At 45.0% G+C, this 21614-nt stretch overlaps 1 protein-coding gene, 1 long non-coding RNA gene and 1 pseudogene across 2 annotated transcripts in view; 1 reads left to right on the top strand and 2 right to left on the bottom strand.

The window, feature by feature from the left end:
- LOC144133821 (DNA-directed RNA polymerase II subunit RPB7-like) overlaps positions 1-13954 on the bottom strand; it is a 90528-nt gene extending 76574 nt beyond the window's left edge. Inside the window, exons 1-4 of the mRNA XM_077666906.1 lie at positions 13850-13954; positions 13561-13666; positions 12399-12574; positions 5030-5095 (exon numbers count right to left, since the gene is read on the bottom strand). Of these exons, the coding sequence (XP_077523032.1) occupies positions 5030-5095; positions 12399-12574; positions 13561-13666; positions 13850-13954 (453 nt within the window). The remainder of the gene's footprint in view (positions 1-5029; positions 5096-12398; positions 12575-13560; positions 13667-13849) is intronic.
- Positions 590-4478, bottom strand: LOC144133612 (uncharacterized; annotated as a pseudogene).
- Positions 13955-17344: 3390 nt separating the features above from the next.
- LOC144134664 (uncharacterized) lies at positions 17345-18939 on the top strand. Its single transcript, XR_013315201.1, has 2 exons — positions 17345-17488; positions 18764-18939. It is a non-coding gene; the product is annotated as an uncharacterized LOC144134664 (long non-coding RNA).
- Positions 18940-21614: the final 2675 nt, after the last annotated feature.

The following is a 21614-nucleotide window of genomic DNA, read 5'->3' as shown; positions in this document are numbered from 1 at the left end:
ATTTCTAGAGCCTATCCCATAGTCACCTACCGCGTGGTCGTCAGCCTGCTTCTTGCCCACCTTCGCATTGAAGTCGCCCATCAGTACAGTGTACTGCGATTTTACTTTATTCATTGCTGATTCTACGTCCTCATAGAAACTTTCAACGGTCTGGTCATCATGGCTGGATGTGGGTGCGTAGGCCTGCACCACTTTCAGCTTGTACCTCCTATTCAGCCTAATTACTATAGCTGCTACCCTCTCGTTAATACTGTAGAACTCCTGTACGTTGCCAGCTATATCCTTATTAATGAGGAATCCCACACTTAGTTCTCGTCTATCCTCTAACCCGCGATAGCACAGTATGTGTCCTTCCTTTAGTACTGCATACGCCTCACCTGTCCTCCTAACTTCGCTAAGCCCTATCACATCCCATTTAATTCCCGCTAGTTCCTCAAACAGCACTGCTAGGCTAGCCTCACTAGCTAAAAATCTAGCGTTAAACGTTGCCAGGTTCAGACTCCAATGGCGGCCTGTCCGTCAAGTGTCCTAGAGTCCAAAGAACATGTTTACTATAACCATTTTTTATGTCGGCACTATCTTAACGCTTCTAGGAATTGTTTTTAAACTCATCGAGCTCGCGAAGTGAATCAGCAAGGCTGGAATTTCCTTGTTCCAACAAACTCGACCACATTCGATCTGTCCCAAGCTTTTGTTCTTCAACCCAGAAGAGATGACTTCTTCGGCCCTCTTCAAGGTTGATCGACACGATGCAACCTTTTCTTCGAGTTGCTTCTGTGACCGTTTCACGTCACAGTCATCTCCGTACCCGCTGCATTCTCAGGTGTCTTTCTTTTTAGGTCTGCTGCTCGGCTCTGAATTATTTCTGCGTACCTGGCTCATGCTCCTTTTACGCTTTGTAGAAGCTGCGCTGACAAAGGCACCTTCGTGGCATCACTGCCATATCTTCTTAAATATATCTTCACATGTTGTAAGCCATTGATGCTCTCGGTGGATAGTGAAGCTCGACTTTCAAGCATTCGTTTATTTTGACTGAAGCCACGCTCACAGTCAGCATTGCCGTGGGGTAGAGATAACGCTTTTACCAGCTTTGAAAGAAATGGATACTTAATTTCACCAGCCGCACTCTTTTGTTGAACCAGCTTTGCCCATCGATCATCTTTATGACCTTTTGCAAGGTGAATGTCGTTAGCCAAGTCACATTTGAGCATATGCCACTCATCTATTAATCCAGACACTTGAGTACTTTGAATGACTTGTGGAAGTTCGCAGGTGAGCATTCGTAAAGAACGCACTTCGGGATTTACCCTGTCATGCTCAAGTCCAAGATTACTTGCACTTTGAAGAACTGTGTTGTTCAGAGGCAATTTCTGCATTAGGTCCTTCGAGCATGCAGTGTAGAATGCCCGTGCACCAAGACGCAATCGCTTTCATTGACTTGCATTCCACACCACCATAGCTTGCTCGGTGTCCGCACCAGCTTCGTGTTTCATTTTCCACAGCGCGGGGTCCTCCATATTGAGAGCCTTCAAGTCATCTGCACTTTTGTTGACGTAGGCTTCACTTCGCAAAAACCGACTGAGGATTCGCTTCCCTAACGACATCATCGCCAAGTGAAGCACGTGCAGAAGTGTTTCTTCACTTTGAAATAACTTCTGGAAACCCAAGAAAAGGTCTGCACAGCTCTTTAAAAACAGCAGCTTAGCATACAGGGTTTTGTCTGCAAATACCGAAAAAAGCTTGTCGTGCAGGTTTCGAGCTTCGAAGCGCCGTACAGGTAAATCATCTTTGCGGAAGTATGTCTGGAGTGCTTCAAATTGCTCCTGTATGCGACAAAGATAATCTTGAAGCGTCAACCAGTGATTTCAGACGTGCCTAAGAAACACATGGGAAGAAATTCCTCGCGCATCTTGGCATTCCTTAATGCCTTCGCTGCGGACGGCGCCCTTAAAGAGTAGTAGATGCTTCGCACAAGCTCCTCGACGTCTGCACTAAATGCCTCCAGTCCCTTTGAAAAGGCGTTATACAGTTCGTGCAAATTGCAGTGGCCAATGTCCACCAGGCCTGACATTGTGTACTTGTCAAGTTTGTTTCTGACGTTTTTCATGACATTAGGGCCTTCGCTAAAGAAGCAAATAAGCCCTTGCTTCGGAAGTTCTGTCAAAGCATCTTTAATGCATTCAACAATTTTCTCTGCAGTCCCACGTCCAAGATGAAATGATTGGAGGTGGTCAACAACCACTTGTTACTGCTTGTTAGAAAAGTATCTTACAAGTACATCCAGCTGCTGCACCCTTTGCTCCGGTTTCGGGGTTTCATCAACCATTATTAAGAAGTAGACATTTGGGTGGCACAGTTCACTTAATACTTGAGATTTGAAGTAAGGACCAAGCCAATGAAAAACAATGTGGGACAACTTGGTACTGCCACAGCTGGACCCCTTTGCAACCTGACTATCTGGAAACATGGACTGGTACCTTTCTGTTGCTGTGTCTCCCCAGGAAAAAGGTACCAACTTGAAGACAACGGACTTAGCAAAAATGGCTTCTGCTTTCATAACTTGATCTTGGACAGACATGCCAGCTGTCCCGTGTGAGAAGACCAACGTAGTTTGCACTAGCTTCAGTGGCTGCAGGTTTCCATCTTTGTCCCTGTGCTTTACAGCAAATTCAATGTGTCTTTTCAGCGTTGCATGGCATTTGATGGCTGCAATTCAATGCATAGCACATGAAATGACTATTGCAGAGCACACAAATGGCATCTGTTTCTTTAGTTGTCTTTTCGCACCACATATTAATGACAGCATTGTTGGAATCTACTTCATTGAGGACGAATTCATTAGATTTTGTGCTTCTCCCTAGAAAGAAAAAACAAAACTTTGCGTTACAAATAACAGGATCACACTTTTAAATGAAGGAAATAAATAATTCCACACTGAACACATGTTCCCATCAAGAAACATTAGCCCGAAGTAAATCTCCTGAAGAAAAAAATCGGAGAATCTGTGTGGAGTCTTGCTAACGGACACATTAGCTTCCTTATTCGATAGCCACGAATACGCAAGCGCATGTTAAAGTGCAAACTTCGAAACCGCGAATAGTTAACTCCTGAGCGGCGAAAACGCTCAAATGTGAACCTGCCCAAGGCGATTCCCTTGGTCGTTAAACAAGCTTCCTACTATAGTCGTCTGATTGTGCATGTAAAGACATTCGGTGGTGGCAAAATGCGCATTCTGAAAGCTCAATATGTCCGTGTAAAACCTGTTTCACATGCAAGCGCTTGAGCGAACGCCATAACGTGCAGTGCGAATTGCCGGAGAATTTCCAACCTGTTGAAACTATGCCGCTTTTTCAAAACTACAATCCGATTGTCGCACTGCAATTTCATACAGTATGATTACACAACTCTAACCTGAACAGCTAAAATGGCGCTGATGTATTTCACTTTAATGAAACTCAAAAGAGTGTTAACGTTAATGTAGCTTCATGTTAATGGAACTCCAAAGAGTGCTAACAAACTGCCCAAACAAAGAATGATAAACCATGCCTGCACACACACACCACTTTTATCCCACAAGTGCAGAAAATTATTTACGCTTGTTCATCATCAATGATCCTACGGAGAGCTGATAAACGAACGATGTCACATAAACCACGTCCTTGATCACAGTAGCAGAAGCGCCGAATTCCGATGCTGAAGGTCGCACTTGCACTGCTGCCTCGTTTCACATGTTCGTTTGCATTAAGAGTAAACTCTAGTTGCGTGAATGAACAGGTACTAGCTGGTAAATCCTACCACGGACCACCAGCGCACTGCGCTGCCAACTGCGGGTACGTTTTAGTAGGTTGCCAACTGAAAGCTTGAAAGGTTCCAAAAATAGCTGCTTTCGCGCAACCGTGTCGTGTTATTGGCACAGCAATGGCGCAATATTGATCAATTTGCCATTTTTGGAGCAGAATGGCGCAGGAGAATGTAAATGTATTAGAATGGCGCAATTGGCATAGCTGGAGCACCACTGCTAAGCAAATACTGGCTATTTCTTTCTAAAAATTCGATGTCAGGTGCAAAATGACCTCGTGAATCCGAATATGACAAAATTGAAAACCCCATTTTTTTTCGCGAATTTTCGTCCCGAATGAGCCGTGTCCCCCCTTAAATAGAGTTTCATATAACAGAACAGCAGTAGAGGAAACACAGTTGGAAAAAAGGTGTACGACTGCACAGCATCTGCTGCCCCTGAAAAGTTCGAACAGTGAGACCGACGCGCCCATTGCTTCCCTAATGCCCCCTCTTTCAGATTGCCCAGCTGCTGCTGCCATGAGAAACAGATTTGTGCCATGCCTGTGTCTTGCACCCATGGGTCATCGCAAATCTATCTAACTTCCCTCCTCTTGAGTTTTCTTGCGGGCCATAATTCAAAACATCCAAATTTCATCAAGACAACCTTTCAACATATGCAGTGAAAAAACACAGGCTGCTAACCTGATTTCATTGTGCAACATAGGAAAAGTTCAGATGGCCCATATTTTCAGACATGCATTTCCAAGTTACGTATAAAGCTAACCCAGTGCTTACTAATTCCACAGAGAAGCGTGTTAAGCTCGCTTAATAAACAGAAGCATAGTCTATGCTCAGTCTAGAATTCTGGTAGAGTTCATTGCGAGAATGTAATGACAAATAAAGACTGTCTTCAAACCTGCAGTTCATTTTACTCGACACCATGTGGTAAAATAAACAACTGGCCGTTTTAGTGGCGGTTCAACACTAACTAGGAGTCCTCCATCGCACTCAACTGCAATGCACAAACTGCACGGCTGATCTGCAGTATGAGTTCAGCCGGGATTTCTCCAACTGGGTACCAGGAAGCTCACGGTTTCTGCATGCATGTCAGGAGGAATCAATGGCGGCGAAGACGTGGAGGTTCCGCAGCAACTTTTGAAAGCCTTGAGAGTTTCCTGAGGCTAAAAAGTTCAAGAACTCGAGTACTTCATGCGTCTACAAACTGTCATATGAAACCCGTCCAGCTCACCTCGTCTTGAGTCTTGTAGCATGGTGGGTTCGAGTTCGCGTCAAACTGCATATCTGATGGAATGGACTGTAATTTATAAAAATGAAAATAGAAAAGGATGTAACGAATTGTGAAAACTCACGACAAGTCACCAACCAGCTAGAAAAGAATCATAATCAAAACTCATAAACAATCAGAATAAGGACACTGCACACAGCCGAAATAAAGTCATAATTAAAAGTGGCCTTCATTTCTTGCAGAGTAAATACAATTAAAGGAATAAAGATATGAACACAAGAACAATTTCGAACAGGATAAGAAAACAGCACACATCCGCCAAGCCCTTCATTTCACAATTTATAAATGCTTCGAAAACTGAAAGAAACTGAACGGTCATTCAAGGCAAAACGTCAAACCACAAGTGAACATTAAAGGGAATTGTTGAGCTTTTACTCGCTTTTAAAATGTGAATGGAAAAGAAAAATAAAAAGCTAGGAATAACACAGTGGTAGGAAAGTAAAAGGAACATACAAAAAGCCAGCTGTTAACACAACCAGAATGCTCAAGGTTATATGGCATCAGAAATTTGCAATGATACCGATGCAATCACGCAGCTCTACGAGCGGGCAGAGACAACACCCTTATCACGCAGCAGTGGACACACATTATCCGAACAATTTGTTGTCAAGATAAAATAGTTAAGGAGGCCGTACTGACTCGCATCCTCTTTGCAGCCCAACTCAGCCAGCTTACCATTCTTAGCAATTGCAGATTGCTTGCATCCGCAGAAATAGCAGTGAAGTGCTGCCAAACGGAAGCACCCTTATATTGTATGCAACTGTTTATATTTGGCAACAGATAAGGGGCTCCGAAAAATTTTCGCTGATACAGTAGATCAATGTCATGCCAGGGAGATCAGCCGCGTATTATGGCTTTTCGGATATGCACCATTAAGTATGTGACCTACTGCCTGGTTGTACCGACAACCAAAGCAGATGAAATGAACACAAGAACCCAGCCTTGGTAAGGCATGTGCCGTCGCAAAATAATATTTAATTAAAAGTGGGCGTGTAGAAAAAGATGTTTCTGCAGGACTACCTTGCCACCCAATCAGTTGATATTCATTCCAGTGGATGAAGGGTGGCTTTTCTCTCATGATTACAAATTTTTTCCCACACACCTTCATCCCGTGAAGTGTTGTCCAGGGCTGTTCACTGGCCTTGTATTATAGCAGGCAAGGTTCTGGTTCTGTCAGGATTCTATCACTTACAAGCAAATCATACTACCATCTCATTGCAGTCGATAATCACTTCTTGCTTTATGCTTCTTGCAGCCTACATGACACCGGATTATCCACAGGGGTTGCGGACTTCAGGGCTACTGTGTGCAATAAAGTTAAATTTGTCTTTTTCCTCCCCTATTGAAAACATTGCCTGCCACTTCCGGACTGCAACTAGCCTGTGCAATCTTAATACGGTTGCAGATAGACGGCCAGCCCAATTCCGAATGCTGTATAGGGCTAAGAAAGCAGCGGCAGCAAATGTTTAATGAGTCCAGCCAAGAAAAGAGCTGTTATGAAATATGTAACCCACAGTTCGTATTTAAATTAAAAAAAGAGATGTGAGCACACTGCTGCAATGCCACAAAAAGGTCCCAGTACAAGCCAGAAATCACTACTATATGGCGTGCCCTAGGATGCTACCAAGACACTAATGCAGCCACGATGGACAAAAATGATATAATCCATCGTGTCCAACAATTCTAGGCTGCCCTCTAGCAAAAAGGTAAATAGCTGGTGGTAATGCAATCACCATGATAAAGTGAGTTTTCAAATAGCTCTCTATCAATGATACACTAATTCATATAAATTTCAAAGGGCCCATGCAGTGTCCCCACTTTGTTGAGTACACATACTCCACCACAGTACACTGTCCTATTTAGCCACCACAGTTACCAGACTGCAAAAGTAATGTCTCCTTCCTACTTTTCTTTCTTCCTTACAGCAGCAATGTCACTGCATCCTTCCATGATATGTAATTCTGCAGTTGGTATTGGAGGATCAGCATTAAAATTCCCATACTGACATACCTACCAGTGTGGACTCTTCTTCAGGCAGACCAGCAGCAGTAGCAGCAAGAAGTTGAAAGGCTGCCATACATTTTTGTATAGAAGGGCAAACATGCCACACAATTAAACTTCATTTCGAGACTAACACTGTGTGGGATGAAACTGACAAGAAAATGTGTTTTTTTTATCAAATGGCTTCATGGAATAACGGAGCCACCCATCGTCCCTGGCTGTACACAACAAATGTGTTATTCTTTTATTTTGCCAATCAAAGTTCCTGACAGTTACCCAAAACGTTGCTAAGAATGGTCTTGGTCACAGATGAATGAAATGCACATGAATAACATGACGGTCTTTTTATGATATATATTGCTATGAGCCTGTTCAAGCAGCCTGCAACAGACCCCAAGCACTTTTAACATGGCGAACAAATCCTTCGGTGCATAGTCGTTAAACAGTGCAGTTTTCTTCTATGCAAACAGAAAAGCACAGCTGCATAAAGCTGCCTTCTTCTGAATGCAATAAATTATTTAAACAGTGCCACATGGCCGTGCAATATGTGAGAAGCAACATGCCACAGCTGCACAGGGGCTGTAAGGAACTCAACAATTGTGCTTCGATTATTAGATACATTGTGCCTTCAGCTTCCCTTAGCAAACAATATGATATATCTGTTGGTCCTAGACATTGAGATTTTGACGTACTAAGACAGCCAGGTGTCCAAAATTTTCCATGATGTTAAATCGCCTGCTCTTGAACAAATTGAACCCACACAGTGATCTAAATTTAATATTATGGTCAAAATACCGATTTCCTGGAGGAAAAAGCTGTAAGAGTTGCAGAATAATAGATATAGGGTCCAAAAATGTCATTTTATTAATAATAATTGGTTTTTTGGGGGGAAAGGAAATGGCGCAGTATCTGTCTCATATATCATTGGACACCTGAACCGCGCCGTAATGGAAGGGATAAAGGAGGGAGTGAAGGAAGAAAGGAAGAAGAGGTGCCGTAGTGAAGGGCCCCGGAATAATTTCGACCACCTGGGGATCTTTAACGTGCACTGACATCGCACAGCACACGGGCGCCTTAAAACTGATTTTTGGGTTGTTTTTTGGTCCCAAAGACCAGTGTCCCCCCTTCAAGGGTACAATCCAGAAAGCAAAACCAATTAAAACTTGCTTGTATACAGGATCCCTGAACTAATTCTCTCCATCTTAGCATTAGGAAATAAACGCCGCAATCAGAGCAAGCAAGCTGCATGCAGTGGAGTGTGACATTCAATCAACTTTTTGCGATTAACAGGTTATGGCAAACAGAAAAAGGCAAACAGTCCAATTTACTGCCACTGAACCTGCAAGTGCACCCACCACTTGCACCCATGCATTGCATGAGACTCTTGCCATGCATTATGACATTTCCACTAAGCAGGAGTGCCACATGTTGAAGAAAACAAACGGACACATCTGAGAGATAAAAATGGGCCCCTCCTTGCATGTCTCAACAGCAAGATGAAGTCTACCCCAGCTCGATTAGTGTGCACCATTCTTGTTTTCAATAGTATACAGTCAAACCTCATTATACTGAACACGTAAAACACGTAAAACAGTTCGATATAGCCGAAATTCATAATACTAAATATCGTCAACAATGCACCCAAGAGCAGTACATTTTAGTCATTGAAGTGACGACAACTCAGGCAATGTTTACCAAAGAAACTGGGAGATCTTTTCTCATGTTTTAGCGGTGCTTTTGAAGATGCTCGCGGCGATTCTAGAGACTGCAAAGAAAAGTGAATGCCAGTAGTTAGGTTGTCTTCCCCGCACAGCACCACCACCGGCGTGTCAAGAGCTAGCTAGGGTGGCTTCCCCGCTTCACAACAGAGTAGCATGGATAATGGCATGTCAGAGCGAAAGCTATTGGTGTTTTCATAACTTCCGAGACAGTCGGTATGAGCGTAGGATGGTCACTGCAATGGTACAACCATCCATGCCGCTGCTTCTGGGGTGTTGTCAACATCTGCGAGAGGCGTAACACATGCTGACCGCCTGGCTACCAACATTCCATGCCGTTCTAACTTCCATGGCATTGTTGGCGAATACAAGATCTGAACACCAGCTCGAGATAAAAGCGCGAATCTTGGCACAAATGCTTGCGGCACCATTATCAGTCACTTGTATAGTGTGGTGAAGCCTGACACCTGCCATCCGAGCGGATGCCATATGTTGCTGGCGTGTTCGATATATCCGATTGGAGGCCGATCACATTCGAAACATCAAATGAAAATTACATGTGTTTATTAAAAATATTTATGAAGAATTCGATATAGCCAATAGTTCGGAATATCCATGTTCGTTTTATCAATATTTGACTGTATGTACAGAAGACGATGGATAATTCAGACTCCAATAATTCGAACTTGTAGGATATTTCTGACTTCGATGAGGCACCGTCCGCAACCCCATAGAAGCGTATTCATATTCGCGACGGATATTTCGGACTTCAAAAATCCCAAATTTAGATTTTTGGGACTAATTCCAGACACCTAAGGTCCAAAATTGACCATCTTATTGGCTTTTTGCCGCCGCAGAAGGCACCATCTTGGATTGAGGTGGATTTACTCTGCATTTGAATTGGCTTGGCAAACTTTCGGCACCTCATTTTTGCCAGTAGAGGTCCCTGCGATCTCTGGCACTTCGAGGTGGCAGTCAGATTGTCATCGCCGCCAACTTCATTTTGGGCAACATTGCCGCTAGCAGCTATCACTTGTCTCATATGTTGAAAATTGGTTGTTGGGGAAAGGAAATGGCTTAGTACCTGTCTCGCATCTCGATGGACACCTGAACCGCCCATTTAGGGAAATTATAACGGAAGGGACTGAGAGAAGAAAGATGTGCCGTAGTGGAGAGCTCTGGAATACTTTCGACCACCTGGGGATCTTTAACATGCACCTAGATCGCACACACGGGCGCCTTTGTGTTTTGCCTCCATCAAAACGCAGCCGCCGCTCTCAGGTTCGAACCCGGGTATTCCGGATCAGTAGCCGAGTGCCCTAACCACTGAGCCACCACAGCGTCATTTGTCGTTTCGTCACTTCGATTTCCCCGACCGCATCGACCGAGTGGCGCTGCCTTCACGAAGTTGCATCCGTTCGCCGTTTTGTGATTGCGTCCCGTTATTCCACCGCTTTTAATGAAAAGTGCCTTGTCTTTGCGTGTGTTTGACGAGCGGTGTGGTGCGCACTTGGTGTGAGGACAATATGACCCCGCTGGGTCCATCAAAGAAGCGTGGGAAGTATTTAACTAAACGCCGTGACCTTGCCGTCTAGCGTGTACAGTGAAAGCACTATGGTGCAAATGCAGGCGCAAATCGTCGCGAGCAAGAGAAATGTGCCGCAAGATAATATCAGCGACTTTTTTAATCCGATGTCATTTCAATAGAGTGATATTTTTGTACTTCACGGATTTTTTGGACTGTTCGATTATTCGGAGCATTTTTCGGGTCTCTTCGAGTCTGAAAAATCGGTCGGCGACTGTACTTGCAACACATCCTAGTTTCTCCAGAGGCACTTGAAGATGGTGGCCATCTTTTTCACTACATAAGGAACATATCCCATGATCTGACAACCTGTTTTCTTGTGGCAGTGTAGAGGAAATAACTCATGTCATGTATTTGTTATGCATGCCTAGCAGAAAAAGCCAAAGACAGCTGCGCATCCGATCGCATTCTGTATGAGCACACTGCATGGGACTGCATACCTTACCACATTTTACGCAATGCCACCTGCTGTTCACTTGCCATTAAATACCCTGCTGTCAGCCTACAACTGTACTCATATAGGAGGTGTAAACAAGGGTGACTTGGTGCTTATAAACTCTCCAGAAAGTGCCTGTCAGGACTGTGCCATGGCAACAACTGAGTTCGGTGGCATACAAGTGTTTAACAGCAGGTCCAGATCATAGAACTCCTGCTACAGACTGTGGTTTTTCAAAGCTGAATACATCACGGATGCACGGCACTTTTATGGTGAAATCCTGGGTCAATTTTCATTTTTGGCAAAAAGCCATGGTGAGTGTGTGCCCTCTGGATGCCCAGCTTGTACTCCTTTCTTTCCCTGCATTAGCAGTACAGTACTTTTCGATAAAAAGCTTTGTGTTCATCCGGAAGAAGCACCCTTTTAACGGTAAAAATTCATCTCCAAAACACAAGCCTTCACCTATCACCGACCTCTGCCCCACATCCAGAAGTCCTCCACCACCCTCTAACTACTACACATGTATGTGTGTGTGTGTGTGTGAAGCCTCTACCCTACGGAGGCAAACCCTGCAGTGGGTGCACCTTGGGGCAATCGCTGGTAAAACTACACCTTCCAATTACAAGCTGCTACCCACAACTACCCACCAGAGACCCATACAGCATGAGAACGAAAAAGCAATGCTGAAATCAAATTCTGACACAGTGGGAAGGTGATCACTGAGAAAGAAAAATGCATAACTAATACTGCTTACACAGATTTGTCGCATCACATAGTATGATTGTGTGTTAATTTTTTTCTGGGAGGCTTGTGATTGCACGCTCTCATGAACAATGCATTTTGAAGAAACAGCTACACTATGCTATTTCTTCAACTCTGCAGCGCGGCACTACTTGAGCTCCGTGGAGGTGCCGTTGGTCACGTGGTGCAGCCGTTGGTCACGTGGAGTGGAGCAGCTGCCAGCGGCGAGGCGTGCAACACCTCCAACAGCTGTGCGCATGAGTCGTGTCAAGTGGGACGAAGATGAAGGAGGAATGCCCAGCGAAACGGAGCAGCAAAAGACTGACCGTGCAATTCGACTGAACAAGTTCCCCTCGACCAGATGTAGCTATCGCGTCACTCTAGGTTTAACCGGGCTAAACCACAGCCATTTTTTTCTGAACCACTTCTTTCTAAACATATTGATGTCATTCCACGATACAAGGATAGCACCAATGTTGACGGAAGAATTACTAGTGCTGTGTTTACACTGTATACAAGTGCAGGTTACTATCATTAAGCACATGTTCAATGAACTGCCATGTGGCGACAATAAACGTACCGACAATACACACATTTATACTGCACAAATATAGAAAGGCTGCATCTGAATTAATTTTGCACAGAGTACACATATCCACAATTATGAACACATGAAAGTTCCAGAGAGGCCATGTCAAGCTCTGTGAGTGTTCATCTCCAGTAAAACACTAATTTGGTCATACTAAGCACGGAAAAACGTAGCAGTGAATTCTCAAACAAAAAGGAAGAACTGTAACAACAAACCGGCACATATCTCTTCATACAACGTACCTTATTGACTTGTGTGACTACAGCATCAAGCACTTCCCCCTTGAACGGCCTGAAGACGACGGCCTTGTACGGGACAGGATACACGACAAAGCCCCTGCCAGGCTGTATCAGGCCGCCACCAATGTTGTCGATGTTTGTGACAGCAACCACGAAGCCATACCTAATGCCAGATTGCACTGCACAATAAATGAGAGCATGCTTTGACACAGTTGCCTCCATAATCTTGGCACATCAAAGCACTGCCTAGCGAACTACAATAACTCCACACCTAACAGGACATTTGCATGAAACACAAAATTCAAGCCTGAATGCCGGTTCAGTTAGATTTCATAGTAGACAGACACATCCTACGCCACTTGATACCAAACAATGCTTAGACCACATGCTTTCTGGGCGCTGCAAACACACTTTTTGAGAAAACCTGAACGCTAACAATTTCTTACATGAAACCGATAAGGTCCCCTAAAGTGAAAGCAACAAAACTAGGGTGAAATTGAACACAACATGTGGCACCATTTTAAGGCAGGTGCGCGAAATGAACACAGATATGTGTTTATTAAAATGCATTCTTCCACATTTTATGGTTCCAGTGTGTGGGTATTCCAGTTTCCTTTTTATTGTAATCTTGAGTATTTAAAGTGCCTAAAATATGCTGATTTGTTTACATATTTACCTCATACAACATGAATGAGTAAAAAATATAAGATATAACTGAGACTGAAAACAGCGTTGCGCCAAGAAGTGGACACAGGAAGAGCCGAAAAAATTGCACAATTAAACTTTTCCAGTGCAAGTTTGGCGTTCATGTTCGTCACAAAGGTCTGCAAATTTTTCCTCTGTTAGGTAATAATGAGTGCCAGGCGGGGATATATTACTGTGCTACTGTGCGTTTCCAGCACTGAATCTGATTCAGCCACTAAAGTGAAGAATTTATTCATGCCAGAAAACATAAAACGTCTTGCACTGGACTTCTGTAAGCTCCGCTGCGGCGACGTCAAACCATCAGCCTGCGAAGCAATGCACTGTATGTTGTAAAGTCTCCTGTATCGCAGCTTCTGAGCACAACTTCTCCACAACCACTCTGAACGAAGCACTTCACGGCCCGCTCAAATTGCGTCGCCCAATCACGACGCTTTTAAACCAGGTCTCCATACACACTTGCCCGTGCAGGTGCCCTCAACGTCGGCGTACAGCTTCTGCTTCACGGTCTCGACCAGCTGCGGCCCGAAGTATCGGGGGTGCAGCAGGATTTCGTGCTCCAGCGAGATCTGAAACACGCGAAACGCAAGCGGAACAATCACGTGACACAAAGGCCACTGAGAGACAGCGCGCACTGTTCTTCCCGATGCATTCCAGCAAATAACCGCGCGTAATGAACACAAAAGACGCATACTAAAATGTTCAGCTTTCATTCCGCAAGAGGTCTGCATATATCCCACTGAAATACTCACGTGGTAAAACGTCTTGACACGCCAAACAGCGCAGGGCGCCAAAGAAAAAAGATGCTCCACGCTATCTACGCACTGCACAAGAAAAGAGCTGCAGCATTGATGCATCCCGCAATTGAAACGCCAGTGGCTTCGAAGTTTTGTGTTTTAACAGTTTTAATGCGAAGGAATCAGACAAAAATGATAAACGTATAAAAAACTGCAATAATTGCAAGGTAATTTTTATTGAACAAATTCTGCAAACAGTGTGGAAGTTTTGTAATGCAAAAGTTGTTGAAAACGAAACCGTAACTGCAAAACCTTCATACGGAAGGGGGCGCTTCTGTCGTCCGCGGCTTTTTCGCTCGTGACGCTGTCGGAGGAGGACGCTTTTTTTCGGAGCTCCAGCGACTACGTCTGAAGCTAAGTGCTTTTTTGGTGTTTGCGCTTGTACGTGACACCCTCCGCGGTGGCTCAGTGGTTAGGGCGCTCGACTACTTATCCGGAGTTCCCGGGTTCGAACCCGACCGCGGCGGCTGCGTTTTTATGGAGGAAAAACGCTAAGGCGCCCGTGTGCTGTGCGATGTCAGTGCACGTTAAAGATCCCCAGGTGGTCGAAATTATTCCGGAGCCCTCCACTACGGCACCTCTCTTTTCCTTTCTTCTTTCACTCCCTCTTGTATCCGTTCCCTTACGGCGCGTTTCAGGTGTCCAACGATATATGAGACAGATACTGCGCCATTTACTTTCCCTAAAAACTAATTAATATTATTATTTATTGTACGTGCTGTCGGCGGTAGTTTTAAACCCAGTTAAGGGTAGGAAGGCTAGCGGAAGTGTGTGTGCCGAAGGTTTTTGTGTAGCAATTTTGGCAGGCTTTTACGTTGCGTAGTGCTGGAGGTTTTAGGTGTAGGAAAGTAAATAAAAAGGATAGAAAAGCAGCTCAAAAGCAGTTCGAAGCATCATTTAGATGCTTCTGGAAGCATCTAAATGCAATGAGTAATATGACTAGGCTAGAGCAAAGGTTTATTGTTACAGATCAGGTATTCGACTAGAAGGGGATGAAGCGATAAAACACATAGGAACAAAGATGACAAAAAAATTTACAGAAATGTTGCACATAATTTATCGACGGAGGATAGAGCCGCTTCTGCAATAGCTTCACTTGAGCAAAGAGAGTGGGAAAGGACACAGAAGAAGGTTCCTAGTGGCACGTCAACAGGACCAGATGGTATTCCGATTATGTTAATAAAAAAGCTAGGACCAAAACCCAAGAAAACATTAATACAGGTAGAGAATAAGATGATAGTGGATGGAAAAGTCCCCGATGAAAAGCGATTAAATAGAATGAACATGATATATAAGGGGAAGGGGACAAAGCTTACGTAAGTAACTACCGTCCCATAACAGTGACATCTGTGGTGTACAGGGTGGTGATGCAGATTATAAAGGACAGATTGCAGGCTTGGGTGGAGAACGAGAGGGTGCTAGGGCAGTTACAAAATAGGTTCTTGAGACAAAGGAGGTTTGAGGACAATCTGTTTTCATTCGCGCAGTATATAGAGATTGCTGAAAAGGAACACAGGCCCTTATGGCAAGCATTTCTGGATATTTTAAGGGGGCCTACGACAACGTTATTCAAGAGTATCTGTGGGACATACTGGGCACATTGGATGAGGAAGATAATGTAATTAATCTTTTAAAAGATACATATAAAGGTACCAGAGTGCTTATAAAATGAGAAGAAAGGTATCAGAGCCTATAGAGATACAGCGGGGGCTTAGGTAAGGATGTCCTCCGTCTCCTTTGTTGTTCATGTTGTAACTGCAAGGGTTGGAGACCAAGCAAGAGAGGAGCGGACAAGGCTTCAACCTTTCTTTTTTCAAGCAAGGAGAATTGGTTAAGCAATCATTACCGGGACTAATATACGCCGATGATGTAGTACTAATGGCTGACAGCAAGGATGATTTATAGAAGTTGATAGACATATGTAATACAGAGGGAGATAGATTAGGCTTCAAGTTTAGTAAGGAAAAATCTGCACTCATGGTATTTAATGATAAGGTCGGCGAGCATAGAATACAGGAGTTCACGCTAGAAATAGTGAATGAGTACAAGTATCTTGGGGTGTGGATAAATAACGGTTTTGAGTATCTGACAGAGCATGAAAAATATGTAATGAATAAAGCTAGTAGGAATGCAGCTGCCATGAAAAATAGGGCACTGTGGAATTACAATACGTATGAAGTGGTAAGAGGGATCTGGATAGAGATGATGGTTCCTAGCCTAACTTTCGGTAATGCGGTCCTGTGCATGCGATCAGGTGTTCGAGCAAGGTTAGAAAATAAAGAACGTGACGTAGGGAGGCTAGCTTTGGGCGCTCATGGCAATACACCAAATCAGATGGTACAAGGTGATATGGGGTGGGCGTCGTTCGAGAGCAGAGAAGCTAGCAGTAAGATAGCATTTGAGGAGCGATTGAAAAAAAAAATTGGGAAAAAGCAGCGGGCTAAGAAAGTTTTCAGATACCTGCATATAAGGAATGTTGATACGAATTGGAGAAAGCGGACTAGAAAATTGACAAGCAGACATCTGGACAGCAGTTGGGGGAAAATAAGCAGTTATCAGTTAAGAAAAAGGTTAAAGAAACAGAGAGAGCTTTGTGGTAAACAGGTATGCTGTCAAAATCAGCACTGGAACATACAGGTTTTTTAAGCAGGAAATTGCCAAAGAAAATATCTATGATAAATGTAGGGGAAGCTCTTTGTCGTTTGAGGCCAGGACGGGAGTTTTGCGGACTAAGACATGTAGAGTCAGGTACTTTGAGATAGCCACGTAGTGCGTTGCGTGCGGAAAGGAGGAGGAAACGGCTGAACACTTGATACTTTTCTGTAAAGGGCTTCACCCTACACTGGAAACAGCGGAGCTTATTTATTCAAGGCATTGGGGTTTAAAGACACTGAAGGAAAAGTAGATTTTCAGCGGGTAGAAGTAACCAAGCGAAGGTTATCTGATTGATGGCTAAAATCAAGAGAAGAGTAAAATTTTATAAGTCATGGCTAGGTGGCTTGAGCCACCGCCCGATTTAAAGTGTTCAGCCGTATCCATCCATCCATCCATCCATCCATCCATCCATCCATCCATCCATCCATCCATCCATCCATCCATCCATCCATCCATCCATCCATCCATCCATCCATCCATCCATCCATCAATCCATCCATCCATCCATCCATCCATCCATCCATCCATCCATCCATCCATCCATCCATCCATCCATCCATCCATCCATCCATCCATCCATCCATCCAAATATCCGAGGCAGGCACCATAGCAGACGCCTCCGCCTCGTTTCGTATTGTTTGTTTTACCTTGAGTACAGGCCGGCACACCCACTGAGCGAGCCTACGCCCTTACCAGGCGACGTATTCGCCAGCGAGCGCGTCATTCGCGCTACCTCGGTGAGCGACAAACACCGTTTTGACCACAGCGCTACCGGCTAACGCTACAGCGTCCAGGATCACCCCGAGCGAAGTTGCCACTTCAGGAAGCGCGTGCATTTGGCAACGCCATCAGCTTTCCAGGCATGGTGGCATGGAGGACAACGTGAGGCACCTGGTCGAGAAGGCCGAAGTAACCGGTGGCCTGCACTGCAAGAATCTGGTGAGCTTCGTGCGCTTGCGTATTCTGCACGTCATGCTTACGGGGTGGCAGTGATTTCATGCCAGTGCGCAGTACGGCATGTGATCGTTTTATTCTGATTTGGCTGCATTACTTCGGCAGCTTCTATTTACACTTTATACCACCACCATAATTATGGCGGTAGTATACCCCCAAATATGCACCATGCTTGCGTACTAACTGTATCGCCAGTAGCACCTGTGGTGTATTTTCGATCCCTCTCTAGTATAATTGTACGGTTTAGTTTCGTAGAGTAATTAAGTGAGTAAATATTTGCGCAAATTAAACTTAGCTTTAAGAGTTCGCACTTTGCATAGTTGCCGAGGGTATATGCGTCTTTTTGCTACAGTAACAAATTATTCCGCTAGCCTATATGTATTCAGTTCTGTTGCTAAATTATTCAAACCAGGCTCGTTGGCGTGGTGATGGCTCATCTGGTATTGCCATGATATAAATCACAGCTGTTATTTCCGTTTTACGGTTATAATTCCATATGACACTCTACTCATGCGCGTGATCTCTACACTATAATTACTCACGACCCCACCCACTCAATTCACGCTCCGCCTAGCTGTCTCCCGTCATGTTCAGTAAACTTAAAAATCAACCAAATACATAGCCTGTCATACACTGCTTTTATTTTTATTTGCAACAAGATGTGTCTAGGCTGACCATCCAGATGTGACATGCGTCGGTGCTTATTAGAGAGACAATCCGCTGGACAGGAGGCCGTTATTTTTAGGATATCTGACTGCTAGACTCCAACTGCAAGCGCCTCGTGTCAGCCGGGGATGCCGAGCGCTTATTTCAGGATTTCCGTTTGTGGCGCCACTCGCAGAAAGCAGCTCGGCAGTCTCTTAAGCACTTCGCAATTTCGCCAAGGGACGTATCTCCGCCACTGCATAAAAAATATTCTTACGGTGCCAAATGATAGGAAGGAAGTGGATCTGGTGTGGGTCCCGGCCTACACGGCTGTTCCAGAGAACGAGGCCGCTCACCAGTATGCTCGAGGTTTTGTCAGCCGAGCAGGTGAGGGGGTCTCGGACGCGGATGCCCCAGGGGCGAGGCGCAAACGACATATTAGGCCGTAACCAATTATTACGGGGAGCTTAGAGCGAGCCTGCCTCCTCCGCACGTTTCACTCAGGCGCGAACAGGCCACCACGTGGTGGCGACTGCAAACGCGGTCGAAGCCAAACCCGTGGACGTACTCCAATATCTTTCATAATTTGGTAAATCCGTATTGTCACCTGTGCAGCGAGCCTGCCACCTTAGACGACATAACCTGGAACTGCACGGGGGATCCGTCTTCCTTGAAAATCGGGAAACTGTTCTCGCCAGCCCGGACCCGGACGTTCAGTCCCGGGCCACGGCAAGAGCGCAGGAGGTCCCCGACAGACTTAAACTACCTGCCCCCTGGAGTGGCTGAAGTGACCCAAGAATATCACCACCTTCCTGGCAGTAAAGTTTTCTCTGTCTCCCCAATTAAAAAAAAAGCTACTTTCATTGACTCGCACACAGCCTGTTGAGACGCCGCGGTGGCTCAGTGGCTATGGAGCTCGGCTGCTGACCCTGAAGAGGCGGGTTCGATCCCGGCTGCGGTGGTCGGATTTCTGTGGATGCGAAATTCTAAGTGCACGTTACAGAACCCCAGGTGGTCAAAAATTCAGCACCCATTCACTACGGCGTCCCTCATAGCAGGAGTCGCTTTGGGACGCCATATCCATATAAACCATAAAAACACAGCCTAGTCATTACTTTTGCCTGGTCAAACCCTGCCACCATATATAGGGCTATAGGATTTGGCGCTTCGAAAGCGGCAACCCTGGTTACCTCCCGGGCTTTTTTATTTCTTCTTTAGCGGTACTATAAAACACGAGAGCTCCAACTCCGCCAAAAGTTGGTCACAATCTACTTTTTTCTATCTTGCAGAAGAGGCCGCTACCAGCGAATGACTGGCCGCCAGCCTCTAAACGCGGACGCGCAACTCCCCGTCTCCCAGGGCTGCGTGCCGGGCGCGGGGAGAAATGTCTTTTCTGATGTAAATATAAGTTATTCAATCAGTGAAATGTTTCTTTTACTTGTTTGTATTTAGCGCTGATTCCATTTCAGTGTTTCTGAAGAACGTGGCCGTCTGCTGCCTGAAGGTACTTCACATATCGCTAAAGGGCTGCCATGGAGCGGTCGAAATTTAGGCCTGTTTTCGAATGAACCAATCTATGCGGCACCTAGCGGCGCAGGCGAGAAACGGAGAGTAAAGGTACAATATCAGACGCCCCTCGTCAGACTAACGGAAACACGATGGCAGAACGCTCATACAGCCGCAAAAACCGAAAATGCGAACGAGAAACGATATCTGCACTGGTCCGCTGTCCGTGACAACGCACTGACACACCATTTCATAGATCATCTTCGTGCTGCAACGATCGGCGCCGCAGGATTGGTCGTACTGAGCTTTTCCTGTGATGGCGAAAGTCACACCAGCAGTACTATGCTCGCCAGTTCTAGTGGCACGATTTCGTGTCTCCTAGTGCCTAATATCTGCTCCTAAGTTTACTAAGGTGCGAGACTTCTCTGCAATTGTGCTCCTACTCACCTTTGCTATCGCAACGTCGGCATGCGTAAACTGCAACAGCTAAGGTTAGAGCGCACTTCAAACTCGTGCTTTTAATTTAAAGCTGTCGCTAAATGTGTGCAGGCAAGCAATTCGTGGTTTTCGGCTTTTTTCGCCGCATCTTTTCTCAATGCCTCACTGGCACTATTGGACCACGCGCGTTGCTGCGAGTTGTTTGATCGTTCTTGTATTCAGCATCGCTCTCCGGACTGTAAATTTGTGCCCTGTATTTTTATTGCGGGGACTGCGAGGAAGCGACGATAGGCCGACACGGGAACCGTTATACAAGTGCATTTATTGCAATTAGGTTCGAGAAGGGCGCACGCCTGGGGGCCAAGTCCACACAAACAGCGGCGAGACGTGCGCTGGAAGGTATGCTTCTTCGCTTGCAAGGAAGTGCCGTTAGCATGTTGGAGCTCTTTGTAGATTTAATGTGCGTCCACATGAATCAAACAAATGCAGAGGAGCAGAACTTGGTTTCAAAACCTGCTAAGCGCCCAATAATAAGCCACGCAGGCTCAGCAGAATGTTAGCCAAGAAGGCTAGCTGTCAGAAATCTCTCAATAGATTCGCACATTTTCACAAGGCATTGATATTTCAGTGCCCCATGGTAGTCACATTCTGTACTTAATGATGCACATGCATTTGACATACTCCTCTTGATACTACTTCACTAGTCTCACTTATTTAACACACTTCATTCTAAGCCTTAGTGGGCAACAGCAGCAAATGCGTCAATCTTCGATTTGTGCAGAATATAATGTAGTATGAGCAGTAAAAAAAATATAGGAGCCGTCCAGAATAACTCAAAGGCATTTGTTATGCCTTGCCCCATTGCGGAGCTTACATAAAATGCAATACATGGCAACACTCATAGACATGGTATTAACGGAGCTATTGGCTGCTGTATACCCGCATAGCCTTTGCACTGCCACTGGATTTGCGCTTCATGCATTATGCCCTCACTTCGAGCTGACGTACACTTCAATATTATTTCCGAATTTTCAATTTTTACACCAGTGCTCTCCTGCTTCAACCACAGCATAATTAGAATGAGCTTGCACTGAGAAGGAATTCTGCTGTTTATCCATGAATAAGCATACTCACATGGACGATATGCATGGAATATTCTTATTATAAACCACAGAAGAATGACATACAAGGCTCCGCTAGAAACAGCTGTGCCAAATACTTCATCACCCTCTCCTGGTTTTCAGCAGGGAGGGAACAGTGCAATTCAGTATCGATAATTTCATGACCTCCCACCAAACACCAAAGTTGAAAAAACGACGCTATTGTTTACGGTACGTGCGAAGTGCCTTTTATTGCTGAAAAACGAGTCTGCTGTCTCATGGCTCTCGCCTGGCTCAGCCACTCAAAACACTATTTACAGCAGTCACAGATTCACTTGAAAAACATTATCGCCCCTATTAAAGCCCATTGTAGAAAATGCATGCCATCTCCACCAGCAGTATCCACAACACTGGTGAACATT

Source organism: Amblyomma americanum, chromosome 5, assembly GCF_052857255.1.
Source record: "Amblyomma americanum isolate KBUSLIRL-KWMA chromosome 5, ASM5285725v1, whole genome shotgun sequence".
Lineage (NCBI taxonomy): Eukaryota > Metazoa > Arthropoda > Arachnida > Ixodida > Ixodidae > Amblyomma > Amblyomma americanum.
The sequence above is the reverse complement of the archived record's forward strand: the minus strand, read 5'-3'. Positions and strand labels throughout refer to the sequence as shown.